The sequence below is a fragment of the Haliotis asinina genome, chromosome 9 (assembly GCF_037392515.1).
Source record: "Haliotis asinina isolate JCU_RB_2024 chromosome 9, JCU_Hal_asi_v2, whole genome shotgun sequence".
Classification (NCBI taxonomy): Eukaryota; Metazoa; Mollusca; class Gastropoda; order Lepetellida; family Haliotidae; genus Haliotis; species Haliotis asinina.
This window is the reverse complement of record NC_090288.1, coordinates 1867690-1892525: the sequence shown is the minus strand read 5'-3', so window position 1 is coordinate 1892525 and position 24836 is coordinate 1867690. Positions and strand designations below refer to the sequence as shown.

The following is a 24836-nucleotide window of genomic DNA, read 5'->3' as shown; positions in this document are numbered from 1 at the left end:
CGACTTTTCTAACAGGTCAAAGAGGATTTATTAAAGCCCGTTGCCAGGATACATTAATTCCCGGGATAAAAATAGACACAAATTTGTTATAATTTCCCCGTGATTATGAAAAGTTAGATATTAGAAATAGGTCGAACAATAAAGCTACAAAACTGTGGGGGCAAATCTTGCAAATATGGATACAATGTATTATACGAGTGCTTCTCGTGATAACTCATTACCGTTGCCTGTCAGTCACGTGACAGGTCACGAGGAAAACAAACAAGATGGCGACACACGTGATGGCCTTTTGAGGTCGGAGACCGTGTCATGCGGGACAAGAACGACTCTTGTGGACGAAGATAACCTGTCAAGATGGTAGACATCCTGCCGTGGCTCAATGCACATTTATATGTAAGTAATAACACATCGGTGTCGAAAAATCAGCGTATTACGTAATGAGTAACAGCTCGCAGTTTTCGTCTTCTCTCTCCTTGTCCAGAGCCAGAAGCCCCCGAGGCCCAGTATTAATTTCGGTTATGTAATGATGAATGACTTCATGTAAATTCTAAATGCTGTCCCGTTACACCTGGGCACTTTTCAGGGCGCCGCACACGGCGAAGTAGTTATGATAGAATGCTAATCTCGCATGGATTGGTCAGTTGTCATTCAAAACACCATTGACATTTATTTCTTTGTTTATTTATTCATTTATTATCTGATTATTGTGATCACAAGTGATCACAAGGGGCGTTGTAGTTCATATATATAAAGTTGTAGTCCAGCCAAGGCTTACATTGGGTACACCCTGGTATAGTGCTAAGTCGTCTAGTTATATGCTGGACTAAATCAGGAGGGTCCGTGGGGTAGTCTAGTGGTTAAAGCTTTCGCTCATCCCATTGGAGAACCAGGTTCGATTTCCTACATGTATATGGTGTTTGATGGTGAAGCCCATTTTTAGTTTCCCCCGCCATTTAAGATATTCCTGGAATATTAAAAATCAGCTTTAAACCATATTCTCTCACTGTTACTGGCGATCGTCCACTCATCCCCATTTTTCCTCGTTTCTTAAAGGGGCACTGATGCGGAGCGAATAATGTTTCTCGCCAACGGTCTAATTACGAAAACAAACTGCAAATTGGTCAGTGCCCGCTCCTTCGACCGTGACGGACAAAGGAACTGGGCTCCTGTCCATATTAGCAGCATTTCTTCACCCAAAAGAGTCAGGAGGCCGGATGCCCATCATATGCCATTTTTTAAAAATATCCATGGTATTCCTTGTCTGATCGTAACAAAATATCCCAGCAGTGTAGTTTTTTTCGGATGCTTGGATGGTATAGTTACTCAATTTGATCCTATTTCTGTGTTTTTAACCTCGATATATAATCATGTTACATGAAAATATGATGTCTACAGGCACGTAGCAAGCCATTTGTTTCACTCTGGAAGGTTGCAAAGCTTTATATTTAGGTAATTTTGAGTGTTGGTTCAGCTGTGATAGCAAATATCATACGGAAATTTTGGTAGCTATGGTAGCTACAGTGGTTTATTATTTATGATAATAAAAACACACAGTTGATTTATTTGAATTCGTAAACAATAAATGATGACTTTGCCTTTGGAAGAGAAATCTGAAAATTTTTCTTACGTTAAAAAAACCCTTATTGCACCTATTTACCCAAGTACACAGCAAATGCCTGTATGTATTCCTTATGTAACGAAATTCCGTTGGTATCCTCAAAACAGTTTCGGCCCATAAGTGTTTTCAGTGCAACACAGAGATTACATCTTCCTTGCTGTAACTCGCGTTTGATGGTGTAAACCTACACGTGTTATTTGTCATCATTCTCTGGATGGTCAATTAATGAATTTATCACAGGTATAATTAGTAGTAACACCACTTCGGTTACTCAACAAAGGTTCCCATTTGGCATTTCTCCTGTCTGGAGTAAATACTCAACATCATAAATTAAGGTCTGTAATGGCAAATGTACTGTATGTTATGTAATATGTGCATGTAAGTGATGCAAGAGGGTTTATCAGCTGAGTTACAAAAACTAACATCGATCAAAGGATTAACCGATAACACACTGATTGATTAATTACTTTTATCTTCTACAGCGGATATGTCAAAAGGCAGATGACCACACCCTGTCGTAAAGTGCGAGTGTAAAAACAACATCCTCCCTTCAAAGAATTAACCACCCTTGCGTTGATTGATTGATTGCTCATTATTGGTTAACTAAATTACTTAGAATAGCGGACATCATACAATTAGTTGCCAGGTGTGCTATCTTGGGTGACCAATGAGAGGTTTGTCAGGTTTTCACCAACGAAAGACGTGAAACGATGTGTTACTTTTTCACATATTAGACTGTTCTAAGACACATGACATAGAACAGGATTATGTACCAGCTGCAGATGAATGGAATATCGTTCTCTAATGTGGATATTGATGGATACATTCCTGAACAAGGTAGTAGCCTGACATTGTTGCTATAAAATTAGTCTGTTTTACATTCATTATTTGCATTTTGCTTTAATTTATTTGTTGTAGCATTCAGCAGATTCTATATGACAGAAAACACACACTAGATCGCGTATGTGTGTGAAATAGGATCCACATTGGCAATCTATACAATGTATAAATGTTGCTGTTATGTTAGAAATTTACTAAGAGTATAAGCAGACCGTGTGTTCTTTTATTAATTTTCAAAATCATACAAATATGACAATAAACTAATTAGGGTTATGAGACAAAATATAGAGACGTACATTGGCTTCGTTATTTTTCCGTCCTAATAGTTTTTTACCATTTCTACCACTGGCAGATGATTAACCTTCAAAGTGTTTCATTTGTTTTCATAATACATTTGTAATGAAGTAAAAATGACTTCACCTCAGTTGATCTGTCTATAATTAAACTATCAGTTGCGCATACGGACTGCGCAGCAGAGGTCACGAACCAGTCACAATTCTGGGATATCATCCGGGTACTCACGGGAGAAAAACAATAACAAAAGTTTACATCAGTCCACGGAAATTGCTCCGCATCAGTGCCCCTTTAACGATTTACTTCATTGTTTCTTAACATAATAAAACAAAATTTATCTTGATGATAGATTAGCTGTTCACTGACGTTCCCTACTTGTTGACAGTTGCTGATCGTGTTTTTCCGAAACATGGTCAACAGGAAATGCGGTTGTGTATATTGAAATTTCATGACAACTAACAAGACCAGTTATCGCCATTTCTGAAGTTTGCATGTTATTCACCAAATGTGACATAAATTTGGCAATAAAACCATTGTGTTCCAAACCTTCATATATTGGGGGAATATTCAAAAATGGAATTTGTGTTTTAAAAAAAAAGAAATTTGAAGGAACAAAACTCAGTCTCTTTGTGAATGTTGATGGATGCTAATATGAGGTGACAGGAATAATGGAAATATCCCAGCGCGGTTAAACTTCTGAAAAATGACTTTTTGAGTAGTTGTTTGCAATTTATGTTATGTCTGTTTTTTGTTTGAAAAACTAGAGATAAACGTGAGAACTGACAGTTATATTTTGTCAGTATCCTGTTTATGGTACCTGTTGAGTCCATAAAATGGAATTTAGGTCAAGTCAAAGGTTAGTGGTTGAGTTGGCATTATGGATTTAGGGATATGTTTAGACAAAATAAAACCTGCACTTCTCATGGGCTGAACTGTAATGTCATAGATTCACAACATTACCAATGTGATTTTCATTCAGTTCTCATCATTTATGAAATTTCATGTCAACACACTAATGGTCACATGACATCCACCTCCCCAACTAAGGTGTTTGGGTGTAATCTTATGAGGGGATTCGTATGTGTCAGGTCTACAATGTAAAATACTTACAGTCATTTTAAGTCAGTGTGTGAAAAACTATGAGAGTACAAGTCAAGCTGTCTGCACAGGCGCTACAGCCAGTTGGTGGTGATAACTGGCATGTGGCGATAACTGGTCACTAGCCAGTAGTCATTAATCTTTATAAACTGTAAGGCTGTCATCAAGCAACAGTTAATACTGTCAGTAGACTGGTTCCAAATTAAGACTGTTGTTATCTCACATGTATCGTGGTGACATGTGATTTCTTGCCCTCTTCCATGAATGATGAGTCATAATGCTACAATACATAGATGGCATTCCATGAATGTGTACAGTCACTGATAACTGTGACATCTCTTCATATATGTGTCATCATTAACCGGAGATAGGAGATCAATAAATACTGATGGTAACTCCTTCAGTCACTGTTTAAAGACACTTATTTCTTTCTTCAAGATGCTGCATTAAATAAACACCTTTTGCTCTTTCTCATATCTCACAACAGCATTCTGCTCTCTTGCATCTGAAAAGAAATGTTTTCATTAACCATGTTTATCTGTGCATGTTTTATTATTTCACCTGGCATGGTGTGAGAAAACTGTGGCACTGGTAAACATGTTTATCTGTGTGAGTTTTATTATTTCACCTGGCATGGTGTGAGAAAACTGTGGCACTGGTAAACATGTTTATCTGTGCATGTTTTATTATTTCACCTGGCATGGTGTGCGAAAACTGTGGCACTGGTAAACATGTTTATCTGTGGGTGTTTTATTGTTCCACCTGGCATGGTGTGAGAAAACTGTGGCACTGGTAAATATGTTTATCTGTGGGTGTTTTATTATTTCACCTGGCATGATGTGAGAAAACTGTGGCACTGGTAAACATGTTTATCTGTGGGTGTTTTATTATTTGATGTGGCTTGGTGTGAGAAAACTGTGGCACTGGTAAACATGTTTATCTGTGAGTGTTTTATTATTTCACCTGGCATGGTGTGAGAAAACTGTGGCACTGGTAAACATGTTTATCTGTGTGAGTTTTATTATTTCACCTGGCATGGTGTGCGAAAACTGTGGCACTGGTAAACATGTTTATCTGTGGGTGTTTTATTGTTCCACCTGGCATGGTGTGAGAAAACTGTGGCACTGGTAAATATGTTTATCTGTGGGTGTTTTATTATTTCACCTGGCATGATGTGAGAAAACTGTGGCACTGGTAAACATGTTTATCTGTGGGTGTTTTATTATTTGATGTGGCTTGGTGTGAGAAAACTGTGGCACTGGTAAACATGTTTATCTGTGAGTGTTTTATTATTTCACCTGGCATGGTGTGAGAAAACTGTGGCACTGGTAAACATGTTTATCTGTGGGTGTTTTATTATTTGATGTGGCTTGGTGTGAGAAAACTGTGGCACTGGTAAACATGTTTATCTGTGAGTGTTTTATTATTTCACCTGGCATGGTGTGAGAAAACTGTGGCACTGGTAAACATGTTTATCTGTGGGTGTTTTATTATTTCATGTGGCATGGTGTGAGAAAACTGTGGCACTGGTAAACATGTTTATCTCATCAGTGTATGCTTTCTTGAAAAATGCTCAAGAACATCATAGTGCTTATGTTGCATGAGATCATCTGTCTTAAGAAAAATTAATCTGAGAGAATTGAGATTATATTTTGTAGTCGTGTATTCAACTGTTGAAGGGTTGGGTCAAAGTTTATCTTCCACTTTCTGTTGAACCTCAAGTGTAATACTTGCTTAATTTCACTGATTTTGCTCAAGTGAGTTTGATTTAACCTTGCATCTGACCTATTTCAGCTCTTGCACTGCAATGTTTTATGTGGAAATGCTTTTGTTTGTGAGAATTGTCATGTGCAATGTCAGTATAGAGACTGAAAGGCTCGCTCGAATCCCAGTATGTTCATTTGGCTATCCACGAGAATGATATTACCTAGAGACAAGCTGTGATTGCCAGCTGTTTAATTGGATGCATCATTTATCTTCGTATAATTTTCTGTTCTGGTGAAATTGGACACCTAGTTGATTTTAGAGATATCCATTCTTGAGTCTCCAGACTGACTGGTTGGTTGTGTAATCACTGACTATAATCAGCCTTGTTAATTATTTCATTTAAAAACTGATACAACAGAAAACTTAATACATATGGTTGCAATGAGTAGTTCAATTTTTGAGTTATTTTTTTTAAGAGAGGTAGTGTTACAGTGAATCAATACTTCTCATTTCTTGCTCCAACAATGATCATGTTATTGATTGATGTTGAATTGTGTCCATGGAAACTGCATTCCCTATACAATACAGAAATATGTTTGGTGAATATAATGAAAATGGCTGTTTCATGTTTCATATATTATTACACTGATATTTGTACGTCGCTAATATCCTGCTCATCAGCTCAAAGGTGCTTTGTGTTTCCCTTGATCATTTGATGTCTATCTCAAACTGCACTGCATATTATCAGTCGCAACTCCCTGGGGATCATATATCTCTTGCAGCCACTATCTTTCCTCCCTTATGAGGTTCCCAGTTGGGTAAACTGGGTTACATACTAACAGTACTTAGTTCAAGTATGCACTAAATCATGTGTTCACCATCTGATCGTTTCCTGACAGACTCATGGGTTCTTTAAACCGTACAGGGTAATGTACTGTACAGGGTAATGTACTGTACAGATGGTGATGGTAATAACTCTGACGGCAAGGTTTTAACAACCAGTCACAGGTGGGTTCGATCGTGGCAGCTCAAGCTGGTGCCTTAGACCACTTGCCCCCCATGCCCCTAACATGAAAATGATTTTCCAAATGTAGAAAGTCAAGCAGTTTATGTTGATCCCCATGTAATGCATCACAGTTACATTTCCAAATTGAAACATATTTGCATGAGATGTGTGAGACTGATCAGCTAAGAATGTTATAAACACATAATTATTGCTCACATTTCCCATCCTCATCCCGGTTGATTGTGGATATAATGTGAAGTGTCGAAATGTTCATGAAGCCAGTAAAGACGTACTTCTTGTGATCTGTTGCAGGTGCCCATCCTTGGTGGACTGGCACTGGTGGCCATCATTGCTCTCATTGTCTGGTGTTGTGTCCGTAAGTGCAGGTGAGTTCTACCCCCTTCCTGTCACTGTCACTACTCTGGGTAGTTCTACCCCATTCATGTCACTGTCACTACTCTGGGTAGTTCTACCCCATTCATGTCACTGTCACTACTCTGGGTAGTTCAACCCCCTTCATGTCACTGTCACTACTCTGGGTAGTTCTACCCCCTTCATGTCACTGTCACTACTCTGGGTAGTTCAACCCCCTTCATGTCACTGTCACTACTCTGGGTAGTTCAACCCCCTTCCTGTCACTGTCACTACTCTGGGTAGTTCTACCCCATTCATGTCACTGTCACTACTCTGGGTAGTTCTACCCCCTTCATGTCACTGTCACTGCTCTGGGTAGTTCAACCCCCTTCATGTCACTGTCACTACTCTGGGTAGATCTGCCCCCTTCATGTCACTGTCACTACTCTAGGTAGATCTGCCTATTTCATGTCACTGCCACTACTCTGGGTAGTTCAACCCCCTTCATGTCACTGTCACTACTCTGGGTAGTTCTACCCCCTTCATGTCACTGTCACTACTCTGGGTAGTTCAACCCCCTTCATGTCACTATCACTACTCTGGGTAGTTCAACCCCCTTCCTGTCACTGTCACTACTCTGGGTAGTTCTACCCCATTCATGTCACTGTCACTACACTGGGTAGTTCTACCCCCTTCATGTCACTGTCACTACTCTGGGTAGTTCAACCCCCTTCATGTCACTGTCACTACTCTGGGTAGATCTGCCCCCTTCATGTCACTGTCACTACTCTGGGTAGATCTGCCTATTTCATGTCACTGCCACTACTCTGAGTAGGTATACCCCCTTCATGTCACTGCCACTACTCTGGGTAGGTATACCCCCTTCATGTCACTGCCACTACTCTGAGTAGGTATACCCCCTTCATGTCACTGCCACTACTCTGAGTAGGTATACCCCCTTCATGTTACTGCCACCACTCTGGGTAGGTCTGCCCTTTTCATGTCACTGCCACTACTCTGAGAAGGTATACCCCTTTCTTGTCACTGCCACTACTCCTGGGTAGATCTTTCTTATTCATGTCACTGTCACTACTAAAGGTAGATCTGCCCTATTCATGTCACTGTCACTACCCTGGTAGATCTGCCCTATTCATGTCACTGCAACTACCCTAAGTAGTTACACCCCCTTCATGTCACTGCCACTACTCTGGGTAGATCTGCTCTATTCATGTCACTGCCACTATGGTGTAGATCAATGCTCATGCTATTGATCACTAGATTGTCTGATCCCAACTCGATTATTAACATGCCCCAACCAATGGCTAGGTTTTCCTGAGTGTGGGATTGAACAAAGTTTCCACTACCCCATGCTTAATGATGACCACCAGTTATTCCCCTGCATGTCTTATAATAAGTTATATTCTCTCTTTGTATGACTTATGTTACCAACGATACTGCTTTGTTGCTCCAGGAACAGGTACAAGTTCCCGTACCGACGTATAGGAGAGTATGATGTTGCTCTCTCGGAACAGATGGAGAGAGAAAAACAGCAGAAAATAACAGCAGTGAGAGGTAAGGTCCAGCAGTGTTTGCAATACTTTAATTTGCTGCCACCTGCAGGCTTTAAAATCTATAGGCCCTGAATCAAATCTGCAGGCCCAGTTTGTTATTGGCAAACCAATCAAAACAAAATGGACTACGTTGAATTTATACAGAGAGAAGGTTGTATTTGTCAAAGACTGGTGTTGACATCCCAGTTTGCAAAGCGCTGAAATACCAGGAAGTGAAACATTAAGTTATCATAAAATGGTGGATCATGGATGATTTAATGATTGTTAATAAACATATTAAATTACTTATAATTTGCTGAGGGCCATAAGGGCCCCCATATATTGACACTCACGGCCAGATACAATAACAACCGGCACTGCACCTGGTGTTGTCAGGTGACACCATGTGGTAGATAATGGATGCTGTTGTCAAGTTACAGGGGCGTATGAATATTTCTGTTTTCAGATTCTGCGTTCATGAGCTGCCAGTTCTACCTGCGTTCTCACCCACAGTATGACAATGTGCAACAGTTGAAGGACCTTGGTAGGGGCAGACATTACTCCCTCAGGATATACCGTTGATGAAACCCTAGTTGTTCTCAGTCATAAAGCTGGCTGTAATCTCAGTCATATTCATAAAGCTGGTTGTATTGTCGGTCACAAAGCTGGTTGTACTGTCAGTCATAAAACTGGTTGTACTGTCAGTCATAAAGCAGGTTGTACTCTCAGTCAAAAAGCTGGTTGTACTCTCAGTCATAAAGCTGGTTGTACTTTCAGTCATAAAGCTGGTTGTACTCTATAAACCCGACCTATTAAGAACTGTTGGATACAGAATCAACTAAGCAATGTTACTGTGATGATGTCAAAACGAAAAGTCCAAACCTCAACAAGATTGATGGTTTAGTTGGCCTTGTCCTCTGTTGCTATTTTGGAGAAGTTAGAGGCATATAGAATGTAAGTATTGTAAATTATTGCCCACATCAAGTGTGTTAGCAGGAATCTAGCAGTCACAGGGTATGTGGATGAGTTAAATAACAAAATGAAATTAAGTTGATGTGGCTACTCACAGGCAGCAGGATCGACAAACATTGGTTCCGTGTCCGTGACAGTCACCTGAAGGTGGACCGAATTCTCACCACCATCCCCAGCAACATGAAGATGGTGCTCCCCTTCACACCAGCCACCAGCAAGGTCCTCAAGGATCTCTTCAGTCTCCTCCAGGTAAACCCTCAAAACTGGGCTGTGCGGGGTGGAGGGGATCTAGTTGTTAGAGCATTTGATCGTCCCAGGTTGGATTCTCCACATGGGTATAATGAGAGAAGCCTATTTCTGGTGCTGCAGAAATATTGCTAGAAGCGGCATAAAACCCTACTCACTCATTCACTCTCAGAATTGAGGGTCATCGCAGCAGCCTGAATAGATCTAAATAATTGTGTTGATATCTAAAAATGCATCTTTCTAACTGTGTGATATCACAAAAATACAGTTGTCTAATGGTGTGATATCTAAGAAATACATCTGTCTGTGTGATAGCTAAAAAATACATCTGTCTGTGTGATAGCTAAAAAATACATCTGTCTGTGTGATATCTAAAAAATACATCTGTCTGTGTGATAGCTAAAAAATACATCTGTCTGTGTGATAGCTAAAAAATACATCTGTCTGTGTGATAGCTAAAAAATACATCTGTCTGTGTGATAGCTAAAAAATACATCTGTCTGTGTGATAGCTAAAAAATACATCTGTCTGTGTGATAGCTAAAAAATACATCTGTCTGTGTGATAGCTAAAAAATACATCTGTCTGTGTGATAGCTAAAAAATACATCTGTCTGTGTGATAGCTAAAAAATACATCTGTCTGTGTGATAGCTAAAAAATACATCTGTCTGTGTGATAGCTAACAATTATGGTTGTCTGAACTTTGGTAGTATAACAGTGAAAGCTGTTTCAGCTCAAAAGTGACAACATGAAGCCAAGTTGACACATTCTGATTGTATTGAGACACTTTAGATAACAGATACATACACAGAATCCAGGGAAGTTTATACAGGAATTTGCTCATAACTATGTGATTGTGTCTGCTCCTGCTCACAATGTCTTTATGCTACTCCATCCTGAGTTGTCTCCCTTTTTGACTGAACAGTTCCAGAAATAGACACCTTAGTTTGATGCCATTTTGAGCAGTTCATATCACCATGGTAACGTGATGTGTTGTTTCTGCAGCACCCGTATGTGTTCCCCATCTCTCAGTTCAACTTCTCAGTGGAGCAGATGTGCATCATTACAGTCCAGCCAATCAGCATGCGGGGATCTCTGAAGGATCTGATATACCAGGTATACCACACTGCACTCAGGCAGATGGGTTCAGGAAGACGGGGTCAGACAGACATGTGCTCCCACGTGACTTCCGATTGACTCCAGTAGTCAATAATAGTAATAACTATCATATATGAAATGTAACGATCAGAAGTTTTACTGAACACAACACAGAAAGGCAATGTGTGTAGAAGTATGTTGGTAGGTAGGTAGGTCTTGTCCTTTTACTCCACAAAACAGGAAGAATGAAAGATATACAGAAAGGTATCAGTAGGTTGGTCCACCTGTTTTCACATTTTTCTGACCTTTTTTACATTTCAGAGAAAGTTTACAGAGAGTTGGTATGAGAAATACAGTCAGAGAAATCGAGGCCTCAGTCTTCAGCAGATACAGCTGTTTGGCCGACAGATCCTTGAGGTACAGCCACCCCACAAATAATCTATATTGTGTATCCATAGTAACAAATACAATATAACTCTGATAAGACACCTTTGTTCATGTTTACAACAATGCATGTTTACAACTTAACAAACACTGATCATAGTAATTGACATGTTGGTCTAAGATAAGGATTTATCATCCAAAACTGTTCAACCGGAGATGTCGCTTGTGTGAGATCAGATGATATCTCCAAGGAACTATCGCTTTGACAGTAGATTTTGCACAGTGCCCTGAGAAAGCTATGATGTCATGAACTTGATGATGTCTCAATGATATGACTTCGTTGCACTGGACCCATGAAGGTCCCGGGGTAGAATAGGCCTTCAGCAACCCATGCTTGCCATAAAAGGTGACTATGCTTGTCGTAAGAGGCGACTAACAGGATCGGGTGGTCAGACTAGCTGACTTGGTTGACACATGTCATCGGTTCCCCATTGCGCAGATCGATGCTCATGTTATTGATCACTGGATTGTCTGGTCCAGACTCGATTATTCACAGACCGTCGCCATATAGCTGGAATATTGCTAAGTGCGACGTAAAACTAAACTCACTCACTCACTCGTTGCACTGCAAATCTAATGCCACTGCTCTGTTAAGACCAGTACATTTTTCACTGAAAACTAATGAAGAATGATTTTGGATGATAAATAGAATCTCATCCTCATGTCTACTGATATGAATTATATCAACACTCGTTGATAAAGGTAAAAATATGCTTGGCAAGCTTTGGGTATTTGTTGTTTTATCAACTCATGTTGATATATTTAATATCAGCAGACACTTGGGCGAGATTGTCTATATGTTGCCATGTTTGCATAAGACAAAGGGATGTTGCCATGTTGGGCTATGATAAGAATACGTTGCTATGTTTGCTGAAGGTAAAGTGGTGTTGTCATGTTGGGCTATGATAAGAATATGTTGCCATGTTTGCTGGAGGTAAAGTAGTGTTGCCATGTTGGACTATGATAAGAATACGTTGCCATGTTTGCTGACGGTAAAGTAGTGTTGCCATGTTGGGCTATGATAAGAATATGTTGCCATGTTTGCTGAAGGTAAAGTGGTGTTGCCATGTTGGGCTATGATAAGAATACGTTGCCATGTTTGCTGAAGGTAAAGTGGTGTTGCCATGTTTGGCTATGATAAGAATACTTTGCCATGTTTGCTGAAGGTAAAGTGGTGTTGCCATGTTGGGCTATGATAAGAATACGTTGCCATGTTTGCTGAAGGTAAAGTGGTGTTGCCATGTTGTAGGGACTGCTGTATTTAGAAGACAAGGGATTTCCCCCCCACAGCAACATCCACTCAGGAAACATCATGTTTGAAGATGGCGTGTGCAAGTAAGTTACCATAGTAACCTGCTGGAACCTTTCAAACAACGTGTAATGCTATATTTTTATAATGTCCTCGGGAGTTCTGACTTAGAATTGGTCTTCAAGGTATGCAGGTCGTGAGACTGATATTGTGTAGGATACTGCATGGAGCATTGCTTACACTGTCAGTCATCAGATTGTCTAGTCCAAGTTAATTTCTGAAAACACCTATTCAAAAGCTGCAATTGTGTCTGATTTTGCCTCTTAAATAAGTAAGAACGCATTCCCACAGGGATTAATAAATGCCAATATTTCATTTAATGAGGGTGAGTTACTCTGTGCATGTTTGACTCAAATACAATATGTAAAGCTCATGTGATGACCACTCACTTTGATAACTCAGCTAGTTACTGTTAAGCCGAATGTGAGTATGGACTGAGAGGGAGACTGGCTGAATGGCTTGTTCGTTTCTGTTACAGGGTATGGTGTGCTTGTTTGTTTCAGAGTGACAGGATATGAAAACATCTTTTTGGGCAACACATCCAGAGTGTATTCCCTTATAAGGAGGAAGCTTAAAGGAGAGAACAAAGATGCTATTGACACTCTGTCTTTCGGTATGTGTCATTGATTAGTATGTCCTGTAAGTGATCTGTCACTGTTCGGCACTCTGTTCTTTACCATAGCAGTCTGTGATTACTATAGGCTTCAGATAAGTTCTGTGTGTAACAGATATGTGAGTACAACTTCACAGTAATATTTCCTTCAGTATTTCCATCTCAGATTTATACTTCCAGCTTCAGTATAGAAGCCATTGCTTAGTGAAGTAGAGTGTGTGAAGTAATGTTATCTGTTGTTGAGACCAGGCCAGCTATTCGCATAACGTTTATAGCCTTGAAGTGCTGAAGCCCATTCTTAACACACCGTCTACAATCAGATTTAAGAACTCTAAGGACTATGACTGTTTTGAGAACAAGGGCCCAGGTCTGTTGCATATGGTTATGTTCTGTTTCTTGTCAGGTCATCTGCTGTTTGAGATGTGTTTCGGTTTCGAGCTAGATGCCCCCCATCCAGAGCCCCAGAACCTGACAGGCCATCAGTCTCCAATCATAGTTGAGGTAAACAGTCTGTCCATCTGCCCAGAGCCTGTAAGGCACTATTTCCAGTACAAAGCTGGTTCCTGGCTTCCTTTGTATGCGCCAACTTCAGATATGCAAGATGGGCCCACTTTACTTCCGGTATCAGATTTCCTGTGACAAGCATATATTAGAGATCCTGTTGTCATTCCAAATTGCGTAACCACCAAATATGACTTTCTAGGACTGGGCCAAACTGCTGTTGTCATAGTTAGCCAGTTTGGGGAGGGTTAGATCAGATATCTGTTTTCAATGGAGGATTATTGGTTCCTCACAGTCAACCAACAACCATGAGACCTTTCGAAAAGGTGACTGGAAGTACTAAGGGCTCATGAAGTGGCATGACCTACTAACGCGCCCGATAGGTGAACAGAACTGATGTGTGGTGAAGTGTATGTAGTGATATCATGACTTGATTATATTACGTGGGTGTTGTTACAGGTGATGAACTTTATATTTGAACCTGAGTCCGGAAAGTATCCCACTTTACGGGAGGTAAGATTTTTGATGATGTGTTTCCATATCCCGAGGATATCCAGAGCACAGGCCCTCATGTCTTTGCGAGGATTAAAGATATTTTAAAAAAACATTAACAATCTGAGATGACACCTGGCATGAAACGCTTCACAGTACAATGTATCTAGAGAAGGGCAGACACTTTAATGTACACCACCTGTGGTGTAAAGCCGATTTTGACCCTCAGCTATACAATCTTTACACAAATGGCAGACGGTAGCAAGTCAACCCACCTTGTTGCACATCCCTACCCTACCTTCTCTGACCCTTACCCTGCTGTGTCCCCGCCCTCGCCTTGTTGCACATCCCTACCCTACCTTCTCTGACCCTTACCCTGCTCTGTCCCCACCCTCGCCTTGTTGCACATCCCTACATTCTGAGAAGAGAATGGGCTGTCAGCTACCCATGCTCGCCATCAAAGGCGACTATGCTTGTCGTAAGAGGCGACTAACGGGATCGGATGGTCAGGCTCACTGACTTGGTTGACACATGTCATCGGTTTCCAATTGCACAGATCGATGCTTATGTTGTTGATCACTGGATTGTCTGGTCCAGACTCGATTATTAACAGACCTCTGGCAAATAGCTGGAATATTTTTGAGTGCGGCGTAAAACTAAACTAAACTCACTCACTCACTCACTCACGCACTCACTCACTCACTCACTCACTCACTCACTCACTCACTCACTCTGACCCTTACCCAGCTGTGCCCTCGCCCTCTCCTTGTTGCACATTCCTACCCTACCTTCTCTGACCCTTACCCTGCTGTGCCACCGTCCTCGCCTTGTTGCACGTCCCTGCCCTACCTTCTCTCACCCTTACCCAGCTGTGCCCTCGCCCTCTCCTTGTTGCACGCCCCTACCCAACATTCTCTGACCCTTACCCTGCTGTGCCACTGTCCTCACCCTGTTGTACTGCTCCAGCCCAAGTTTTAAACCCCAACAAACAATGTCTCGTCTTGACATGATGAATGTTGACTTGTTCCACAGGTCTCCAAGCATATGTTCTTCAGCAGCATCCGCCTCCAGGAGATGATGACATATAACCCAGCACCAGTGAGTTGTCTCCCCTTTCAATAATGCCTGCCTGTTTGATCTTCTCGACTAAGGAGAACAACAGCTCATATACAAGATAAAGTCTAAACCAGGAAAGATAAAGTCTAAAAACAGACTAAGCTACATTTAAAAACCTGCTTAATAACACTTTCCTCTCTACCCATGCGCAGGCAGATTGTAGGAAAAGCAACTAACAGTGTGTAATTTTCTCTGTCAGATACATCTGAGTAGCTCCATGAAGAATCTGCTGAAGACCGTCAGGAAGGGCAAGTCAAAGTAGGTGTATCACATCACTATAGACTTTAAGAGACTCACATCACAGCAGACAGTAGGTGACTAACATCAAAGTAGACATTAGGAGACTTACATCACAGTAGACAGATGACTCAATTCACTGTAGACTCATATCAGTCAGGAGAAGATGAGTAGGTCAGTAACTGGTGACTCACATTGCTATACATACAGGCTAGACAACTAAATACCAGCTAAACTTGCATGATATACAGATATACACAGTATCGACAGCCTACAGACAGTATCAGCAGGCTACAGACAATATCAACAGGCTACAGACATTATCAACAGGCTACAGACAGTATCAACAGGCTATACATGTTATATAAAGATTACACACACTATCTACATGTTACACACTATCTGCATGTTACACACACTATCTAGAGGGTTCACATAGGGCACCGAGTCACTACACAGTGTCCTTTTTCTCTTGCAGGTCAAAGTCAAAATCGGGCTCAGATAAGAGGTGAGTAACATGATCCAGTATTCTTTCCATTGTTGAATCCAAGCATAGACACCATGCAGAATCTGTCTAATTATTGTTGCTATAAGCAGCTGACTGGTCTTAATGTCACTCGCTTGCTTCAGATGGTGATAGTGGTAGTGTCGTTGCTGCAGGATTGGCTGTTTAGTGTTGTGACAGTAAATACTTCACACAGTTGCTTTCCAGTCTTAAGTATGGTTAAATCTGTGGAAGGATTCTGCCCTTCTTGAACTCTGCTTATCTTTTTCCACAGGAAATCAGAGTCCAAGAGAGTGTCCAGATCTGCGTCAATGTCCTCGATGACCAATACAACTCCACCCCCTCCTCCTCCCCCTCCTGGCCCACCACCACCCCCACCAGCTTCTCCTCAACCCCAGCCCTCCACCTCGGACCCAAGCAGGGGGGCTCTCCTTGGATCCATCAGGAAAGGCCATACACTGAAGAAGACCATCACTAACGACCGCAGTGCTCCTCGGGTCTGAACAGCAGACTTGGACATCGGACAAGGATTATAAACAATATACAGGGCAGTGTAATGGTTGTGTATCCAGTATGGAGGAATCTGTTGTGAAATTGCTGCCAACAAATTATCTCGATGTTATTGGGTGACCAGTGTCTGTTGCATGATACAGATACACAAGTTTCTGTACACAAAAGATACACACTTTATTGTTCAATACAGTGATCCTGGAGACCAGTGTACCATCTGTTGATGGGTCTTTGTTCCTGGGGACCAACATACCATCTATCGATGGATCTGTGTTCATCATGCATGTATCAGAACCTCGACACCTCCCCTCTTGTCACAGACATCTGTCTCCACTCTGACTGAAGTTCAATATCGACACAACCAAGCCTTCTAACAAGATTACTGTCACAGAATGAACTTTTCCGGACTGTACATATGACTACCTGCATACGATGAAGATGTGCCCTCTGTGCTTTCAAACTTTATGTGATGTCTTTTGTGCAGACACTGATCTGTGAGAGGCTGCTTGTTGCCAGTAGATTTCTAGAAATAGTTCTGCAATACAACACATGTTAACATGTATTTCAGGCAGGCATGGTTGCAATAATACCATATGTTTCCAATCATACAGCCAGCATATTACCCGTGCAATGTATCAATTGATCAAAGAACACCTCATCCTTTGAACGTCGTGGATGATTAATGTTCACCCAGACACACAGCAGTGGTTCTTCTTGAACAGCCATCCAGTCTCGTCATACCTAGTCACACTGCAAGAATGACTCCATGGAGAGGAAAGAATGTTCAGTGTTGGGCTTGTTGTATTGTTGTCAATTTGTTTTAACTATGGATAAATTCATATTTAAGATCACTTGAGTATGATTGTTACTTTCTGTTAGTACCTACAAAGAATGTAGGCAAGCATTTTGTTTGACATGTTGATTTCTGTACTGATTGTTATTCTTGTGACTGTTTGTTGGAATGGCACCACTGGCCAAAACTTGTGACTTATGATGAAGAGTTCACTATTACTATGGTTAGCATGTTGTTGTCTTGTTTTGTTTCAACTGCTCTATGTAACTGGTTACTGGAAGCAGTATTTGTTTGAGTACATTGAAGAGTCATTTCTCTAAACTGTTGATTTATGTCCTCAAGTTGTTGTGACCTTGACCTGTCATAGCCACACATCAAGTCTGATAGATTGATGCATATTTTACAACACTTATTGGTGCTTGGTATGATGGTTGCTGAATCTCTCATGCTGCAATACATCAAGATACATCCAGGTACAGGGAGTCCAGTGTGCAGGCATTTAAAATCATTATTTGTTCATTAATTCGTGAATCTACCAAATGAACAGTTTTGGTCTGTCTTGTCCTGCCGGCTTCAGTGGTTGATGCCATACACATCATAGTCATGCCTCCAGTACAGTACAGTACATTACAGTGCAGTACAGTACAGAACAGTACAGTACAGTACAGTACAGAACAGTACAGCTGGTATAAGCAATAATCATGTCAAGCATCTTGTACTGCATACCCAAGTGATCACACTAACCGTCTGCTATTATGAAAATATAACATGTAATTTTGTAATAAAATGGTGCTATTAAAAGAATGAAGTGTCTTTTTTCTGTTCCAGTGATAATGTAGAAATGTCACTTTCAGTCTGTTTGAGCCTTTAGGCAGGGTGATTGTATTCTTGTTTGATGGAATGACATAGGAATACAGTACCCTCCCTAAACCCCCTCAGCCCATTACCCTTACAGATTATAGCAAGAAATTCCATGGTCCAGCGCTCTGCTAATCTCCTGCCAGTTACCTATTTCATACAATGGACCAGCTCAAACACTGTGACAGACAGACAGTGACAGAATGCTTTTAATGGGCAAAAATAAAACCAAGAGTTTCAGAGAATGGCTTTAATGGATGATAGCAAAAATATCATAACAAAGGTTCAACAACACTGAACCTGGGGTTTACTTTCAATAAATATCATAACATCATCACAACAAACTGTAAATACCAATTTCTGTTGTAGTGTGTTGTTTCAATGTCTTATTTGTTAACAAGGATGAGGTGCCAATGGATGGCATCGTCCGTATCACAGTGAATTCCTCCGTGTAGAGGGTGTGCATCTGTATTGACTCCTCCTTTGCTCTCAGGCTGCTGCCTAACCAGACCTGGCTATTCCCTGGAGAATCCTTACATTCTTTGATATTCTTCACAATGTTTCCAGCTGTTGTGACTCTCTTCTTCGACAGGCTGACGTGACACACTTCCAGTGTATACAACTCTATCTCTCAACATTTTTTGTGTGAAGATAAAACTCAAATAGGACTTGGGTGCCGCCTTTCTGTGACAAACTCAACATTGCGAACACCAGCCATACTGATGTCATGTTTTGTCTATTACACAGTTTACAGTGAAAATGTACTGATGAAGTCGATTGAAGTGAAATGAAGACTGCGAATCCTCATTATTTTACCTTGTCAACTGATCATATAAATCTTAGAATCGTATTCAACTTTGGATTATAGTTGTTTAACAAGCACCTTTAATATTGTTCATTAGATGCTCTAGGGTATTATATCACTTTGTCATGATGACCTCACGTTGCTTCTATGACGTTGCGTGAGAACCCGACAGGGGGTAGGGGAGCCAACTGTTTGAAAGTAGAGTTGGGTTTATTTTCCTCATTTCACGACTTCGGAAATAAACAGAATATAATATTCGTGGCCATATCATACATTATCTTGCCTCACACATAAATGTCGTTTTCGAATTGGATGAGCGCTCTTATTTTCAATGTAGCCCCTTTACAAGCGCGTAACATTTTCCTTGTCCCCAGCTGGGAATGTCGAACTCATTTGGTACTTCGTTGTGGTATTTCTTTATCTCGAATAACTTTGAATGACGTATGATGTACGGAAATTACCGATGTTTTGCGAGTGGAAATCGATAGAAGGGATTTTACTCTAAATCATTTTTTCTTGTCGTCTGCTAAATCTAGCGATGGCTACAAACAGTTTTGTACCCGTGCTTCAAACAATTGGAAATTAACATTGAGGTTTTCACTGCTCCCTCGGGTCCAAGGGTTGATGCTCGGAAAAACGAACATTTAGACACTCGTGTCGTATACATGGTATGACATGATCACTCATCTAATATCCTCTACGTATCACAAAGGGATATACAGATTGGGACTGGGTTGTCGGTGTTTTGGGAGACCACCCGCAACGCTTCACTGGAGTCGAAGCACTCATAAAATATAAGCGAAAAATCGTACCGCCTGATGAGCAGCTTCGCCTGTTGTCAGATGAACCACTGAGTCTGATGAACCACTGAGTCTGATGAACCACCAAGTGTCAGCTGAACCACCTAGTGTGTGATGGACCACCTGGTGTTAGACGAGCCACCTAAAGTCGCGGTGGCTGAGCGGGTTAGGCGGCTGACTTTGTGTGCTGGAGCTTAGGTGCCTGACTCTGAGGGTGCGGGTTCGAATCACGGGTGGGACTCAACCAAATCAGTACTAGAATTTGTATTTTACTGAGAAAGTGAAATCCCAAATATGACATATGTTGTAGTGTCAGATGAACCAACTAGTGTCAGATAAACCTCTTGACGCTAGATTAACCATCTAATGTCAAATGGACCACCCAGTGTCAGTCAAACCACCCGTGCCCGGAATATTTTATCTGTATTAAGATCTGTATTGACGTCTGCTTGTCCTGTCCCGGTGTGTTGACGTCTGCTTGTCCTGTCCCGGTGTGTTGACGTCTGCTTGTCCTGTCCCGGTGTGCTGACGTCTGCTTGTCCTGTCCCGGTGTGTTGACGTCTGCTTGTCCTGTCCCGGTGTGCTGACGTCTGCTTGTCCTGTCCCGGTGTGTTGACGTCTGCTTGTCCTGTCCCGGTGTGTTGACGTCTGCTTGTCCTGTCCCGGTGTGCTGACGTCTGCTTGTCCTGTCCCGGTGTGTTGACGTCTGCTTGTCCTGTCCCGGTGTGTTGATGTCTGCTTGTCCTGTCCCGGTGTGTTGACGTCTGCTTGTCCTGTCCCGGTGTGCTGACGTCTGCTTGTCCTGTCCCGGTGTGCTGACGTCTGCTTGTCCTGTCCCGGTGTGCTGACGTCTGCTTGTCCTGTCCCGGTGTGTTGACGTCTGCTTGTCCTGTCCTGGTGTGTTGACGTCTGCTTGTCCTGTCCCGGTGTGTTGACGTCTGCTTGTCCTGTCCCGGTGTATTGACGTCTGCTTGCCCTGTCCCGGTGTATTGACGTCTGCTTGTCCTGTCCCGGTGTGCTGACGTCTGCTTGTCCTGTCCCGGTGTGCTGACGTCTGCTTGCCCTGTCCCGGTGTGCTGACGTCTGCTTGTCCTGTCCCGGTGTGTTGACGTCTGCTTGCCCTGTCCCGGTGTGCTGACGTCTGCTTGTCCTGTCCCGGTGTGTTGACGTCTGCTTGCCCTGTCCCGGTGTGCTGACGTCTGCTTGTCCTGCCCAGGTGTGTTGACGTGTGCTTGTCCAGTTCCGCGGTGTTGACGTCTGCTTGTCCTGTCCCGGTGTGTTGACGTCTGCTTGTCCAGTTCCGCGGTGTTGACGTCTGCTTGTCCTGTCCCGGTGTGTTGACGTCGGTGTAGCCCCATGTTGAATCTGTCTTGACGCCTGTAGTAACGTTTGTGTAGACCTCTGTGTGCAGGAGGAGTAATGAACTGGCGTGAGTGAGTTTAGTTTTACGCCGCACTCAGCAATATCCCATCTATATGGCGACGGCTTGTAAATATTTGAGTCTGGACCAGGCAATCCAGTGGTCAGCAGCATGAATATCGATCTGCGCGATTGGGAACCGATGACATGTGTCAACCAAGTCAGTGAGAATGACCACCCGATCCCGTTAGTCGCGTCTTAGGACAAGCACAGCCGCCTTTTATGGCAAGCATGGGTTGCTGAAGGCCTACTCTACCCAGGACCTTCACAAGTCATTGAAACAGTACTGTGTAGACACCAATATGGCCATCACCTGACTAGCCTCCTAGTGCACACATACGTTCTTTTATCGTACACCGGTCCGGTCTGAATCGTTTACCTGTCTTCAAGAGGATCACATTTGTCATCACCTGATATAAGAAATGACTTTCTTTCATCGATCGAGTAAATGCGGGGAGCTCTGCCACTGACTGTTACAAACGCGATAGGTTAGTCTCTGTTAATCTTTTATGGATTTCTAATCTTGGCGAACTGTATGGATGAAGTTCACGTGCCAGAAACGCTCGTTTACGAAACCTAAGAATTGTCTACAATTTATTGCGTCTGATTATCCAGCTTGAGCACTCAGGAAACACAAGCTCTGGTCATTTGTCATTGAGCAGAGGCCATCAACGGCTGTTGTGTACTGGCCTGCTGGTGGCGACTTGCGACACCGCGTATTGTGAAGGATGAGTATCGGTGTGATACTGTTCACTATTTTGACCGTCAGTCAAGTGCCTCTGTGCGACACCGCTTTCAAAGTCTGTAATGTCACGGGTGAAGCTCAACTATCAAACTGCTCCGAGAGGAACGGGGTTGGAGCACCCCAGTTTCCAACCGACCGGAAAGTTGACACTACACTTCGAGAACGCTCAGCCGAGAAGGGGACCGTCAAAATTTCGTTCCCCTTAGAAACGAATGGTACAGAGGAAGCACATAGTCTCTCAAGGGGTAATGACACCGACGAAGCGCATATTCTTTCAAAGTGGGCACATCTGTTAGAAGAGAATGGAACAGAAGGTTCACGTGATCTTTCGGACGGGGTACACCGCCCATCAGAGGAGAATGGTACAGAGGGAGCACATCGTATTCCAGGAGGAAATAACACAAAAGGTGCTCATCGTCCGTCAGGAGAGAACAGTACGGACGAAACACCGCTTCTCTCAGACACGACATATAACCAGGTGAGTGGCGTCCTCATGAAACTAAACATCCCCATCATCCTTATGGGGACGGCCCTGAACACCATAAACATCTGCGTTTTCTGCCGAAAGTCCATGCGATCCAGCACCAACGCATACCTGTTGGCCAGCAGCATCTCGCAGGTCCTCTACAGTCTCGTCATGATCCCTTACACTGTCAGGTTGGTCACGTACGGCAATGCCACCAACCTCTTCTCCGCCATGTTCGGCATCTACGTCGCCAACTACGTCGCGGTGGTTCTCAGGCGATTCACCTTTATCATTGCCTGCGTTGTTTCCATGGAGAGGTTCTTAGTGACCACGACGCCGTTGAAAGCCAAGCAATACCGCTTGGTTCACTCTCCTGGGCAGTTCATCATGGCTGTGTCTCTCTTCTCCCTGCTCGTCCATGTCCATAGCCTTGTTCGCAACACCGTCATCACCAACCACAAAGATGGAATCACAACCTACAGTGTCTGCAAGACAGGTTTTTACAAGAATCATGTCTCCATGGTTACGGCGTGGTCAACGACAGCCAGAGTGCTGACTGTGTATCTGGCCGTTACAGCGGCACTCATCTTCAACATCCTCGTTGTCATCTCCCTTCGTCGTCAGAGGCAGTTCAGAGAAAATATCACCAATTCCAGAGTGGCAGGCAAGATAAAAGCGCGTGAAAAGCAGACGACAGTCACGATCCTCGTCACAAACTGCCTGTACTTAGTCCTTGCTGTGCCCATGGTGAGCAACTCCATGGCCTTTGACCTCAGTCCCGTGTACGGCTATTTCTCCCACTACTACAAGAACGTCTATATGTTGATTCAGGACCTGGGCTCAACATGTGTCCTCCTAGGCTTGTCCGTGGACTTCTTCTCACATATGATGCTGAGTGAGATGTACAGAGCTACGTTCTGGTGTATGTTCAAGCCAAGGTGTGTTGAAGTGACCTCCACACACTCGGAATACCAGCTCGAGGACTCGAAGTCCGATAACTTTCAGAGCGTCTCAAATGTGACCTTGACCTCACATGTGGAAGTCTGACGATTTTTAAACTAGATACGTGTTAAAAAATGTGGTTTCTGTGGTATAACATGTCATTCTGATAACATTCATTTGATGGATTTGATGGATAAAATGGCGATGAAATATACCGAGGGGTTGTTGAACCCAGAACAGAATTATCCCAGTTTCACTTAGGACTGCCTTCATCGGCTTCCTCAAGGGTTGTAGCAAAGAGGTGAACGTCCAAGACTCGCACTACATCGGATTCACCTTCCTCGTTAAAAGGCATTGTAAAGATAAATAAAGTGTCAACTATGATCACAGTTATCTCCATGTTGTGTAGCAAGATACAGGTTTGTCTGGACGTGTATATGATCTCACTATGTCCCGGCTACAGAATAGATTAGTACTTGCGACTGCACAAAAGACTTCAGTGGGTTGATCAAGATGTACGTAGCCTAACTAAATTCTCGGTGTCCAATGCTTCCATTGTCTTCTGAAGGAATCATCAACAAAAAAGGGTGTGTCAGTTTAAAAAGCGACCATAGTTTCACATTACTTTTTATGCATTTTAACATCTAAGCCATCCAGCTCAACCCTGGATCACAATTTTATATCATTTAGATAAGGACAGTGCATTTGTAGTATGACATTCAGCTTTAACCTGTACAACTAGAGTGTGACATTCAGCTTTAACCTGTACAACTAGAGTGTGACATTCAGCTTTAACCTGTACAACTACAGTGTGACATTCAGCTTTAGACTGTACAACTACAGTGTGACATTCAGCTTTAGACTGTACAACTACAGTGTGACATTCAGCTTTAGACAGTACAACTACAGTGTGACATTCAGCTTTAGACAGTAAAACTACAGTGTGACATTCTGCTTTAGACAGTACAACTACAGTGTGACATTCAGCTTTAGCCTGTACAGCTACAGTGTGACATTCAGCTTTAGACTGTACAACTACAGTGTGACATTCAGCTTTAGACAGTAAAACTACAGTGTGACATTCTGCTTTAGACAGTACAACTACAGTGTGACATTCAGCTTTAGCCTGTACAGCTACAGTGTGACATTCAGCTTTAGACTGTACAACTACAGTGTGACATTCAGCTTTAGACTGTACAACTACAGTGTGACATTCAGCTTTAGACAGTACAACTACAGTGTGACATTCAGCTTTAGACAGTAAAACTACAGTGTGACATTCTGCTTTAGACAGTACAACTACAGTGTGACATTCAGCTTTAGCCTGTACAGCTACAGTGTGACATTCAGCTTTAGACTGTACAACTACAGTGTGACATTCAGCTTTAGACTGTACAACTACAGTGTGACATTCAGCTTTAGACTGTACATCTGTGGTAATGTATTTAGCTTTAGACTGTACAACTGTTTTGTGACATTCGGCTTTAGACCGTACAAC

The 24836-nt window shown here is 42.4% G+C and overlaps 2 protein-coding genes across 2 annotated transcripts; one reads left to right on the top strand and one right to left on the bottom strand.

The window, feature by feature from the left end:
- Positions 1-232: 232 nt before the first annotated feature.
- On the top strand, positions 233-18107 carry LOC137296534 (slowpoke-binding protein-like). Its single transcript, XM_067828341.1, has 15 exons — positions 233-393; positions 6876-6949; positions 8389-8489; positions 8934-9011; positions 9537-9688; positions 10691-10801; positions 11105-11200; positions 12477-12562; positions 13040-13149; positions 13553-13650; positions 14110-14163; positions 15175-15240; positions 15458-15516; positions 15974-16003; positions 16275-18107. Exons 1-15 carry the CDS (start codon positions 355-357, stop codon positions 16501-16503), a joined length of 1383 nt encoding a protein of 460 aa, XP_067684442.1. The 5' UTR covers positions 233-354; the 3' UTR covers positions 16504-18107.
- Positions 18108-20158: 2051 nt separating this feature from the next.
- On the bottom strand, positions 20159-21124 carry LOC137296489 (uncharacterized). The gene has a single exon (XM_067828278.1). The coding sequence runs from the start codon at positions 21122-21124 to the stop codon at positions 20159-20161; it is 966 nt and encodes a 321-aa protein (XP_067684379.1).
- Between the last annotated feature and the right edge of the window lie 3712 nt (positions 21125-24836).

Bases quoted from the DNA above. Each gene is read 5' to 3' on its own strand.
- LOC137296489 (XM_067828278.1), bottom strand. From the start codon at position 21,124: ATGGGGCTACACCGACGTCAACACACCGGGACAGGACAAGCAGACGTC.
- LOC137296534 (XM_067828341.1), top strand. From the start codon at position 355: ATGGTAGACATCCTGCCGTGGCTCAATGCACATTTATAT. The intron at 15,241-15,457 runs GTGAGTTGTCTC...TTTCTCTGTCAG, and splicing joins TGACATATAACCCAGCACCA to ATACATCTGAGTAGCTCCAT. The intron at 15,517-15,973 runs GTAGGTGTATCA...TTTCTCTTGCAG, and splicing joins GTCAGGAAGGGCAAGTCAAA to GTCAAAGTCAAAATCGGGCT.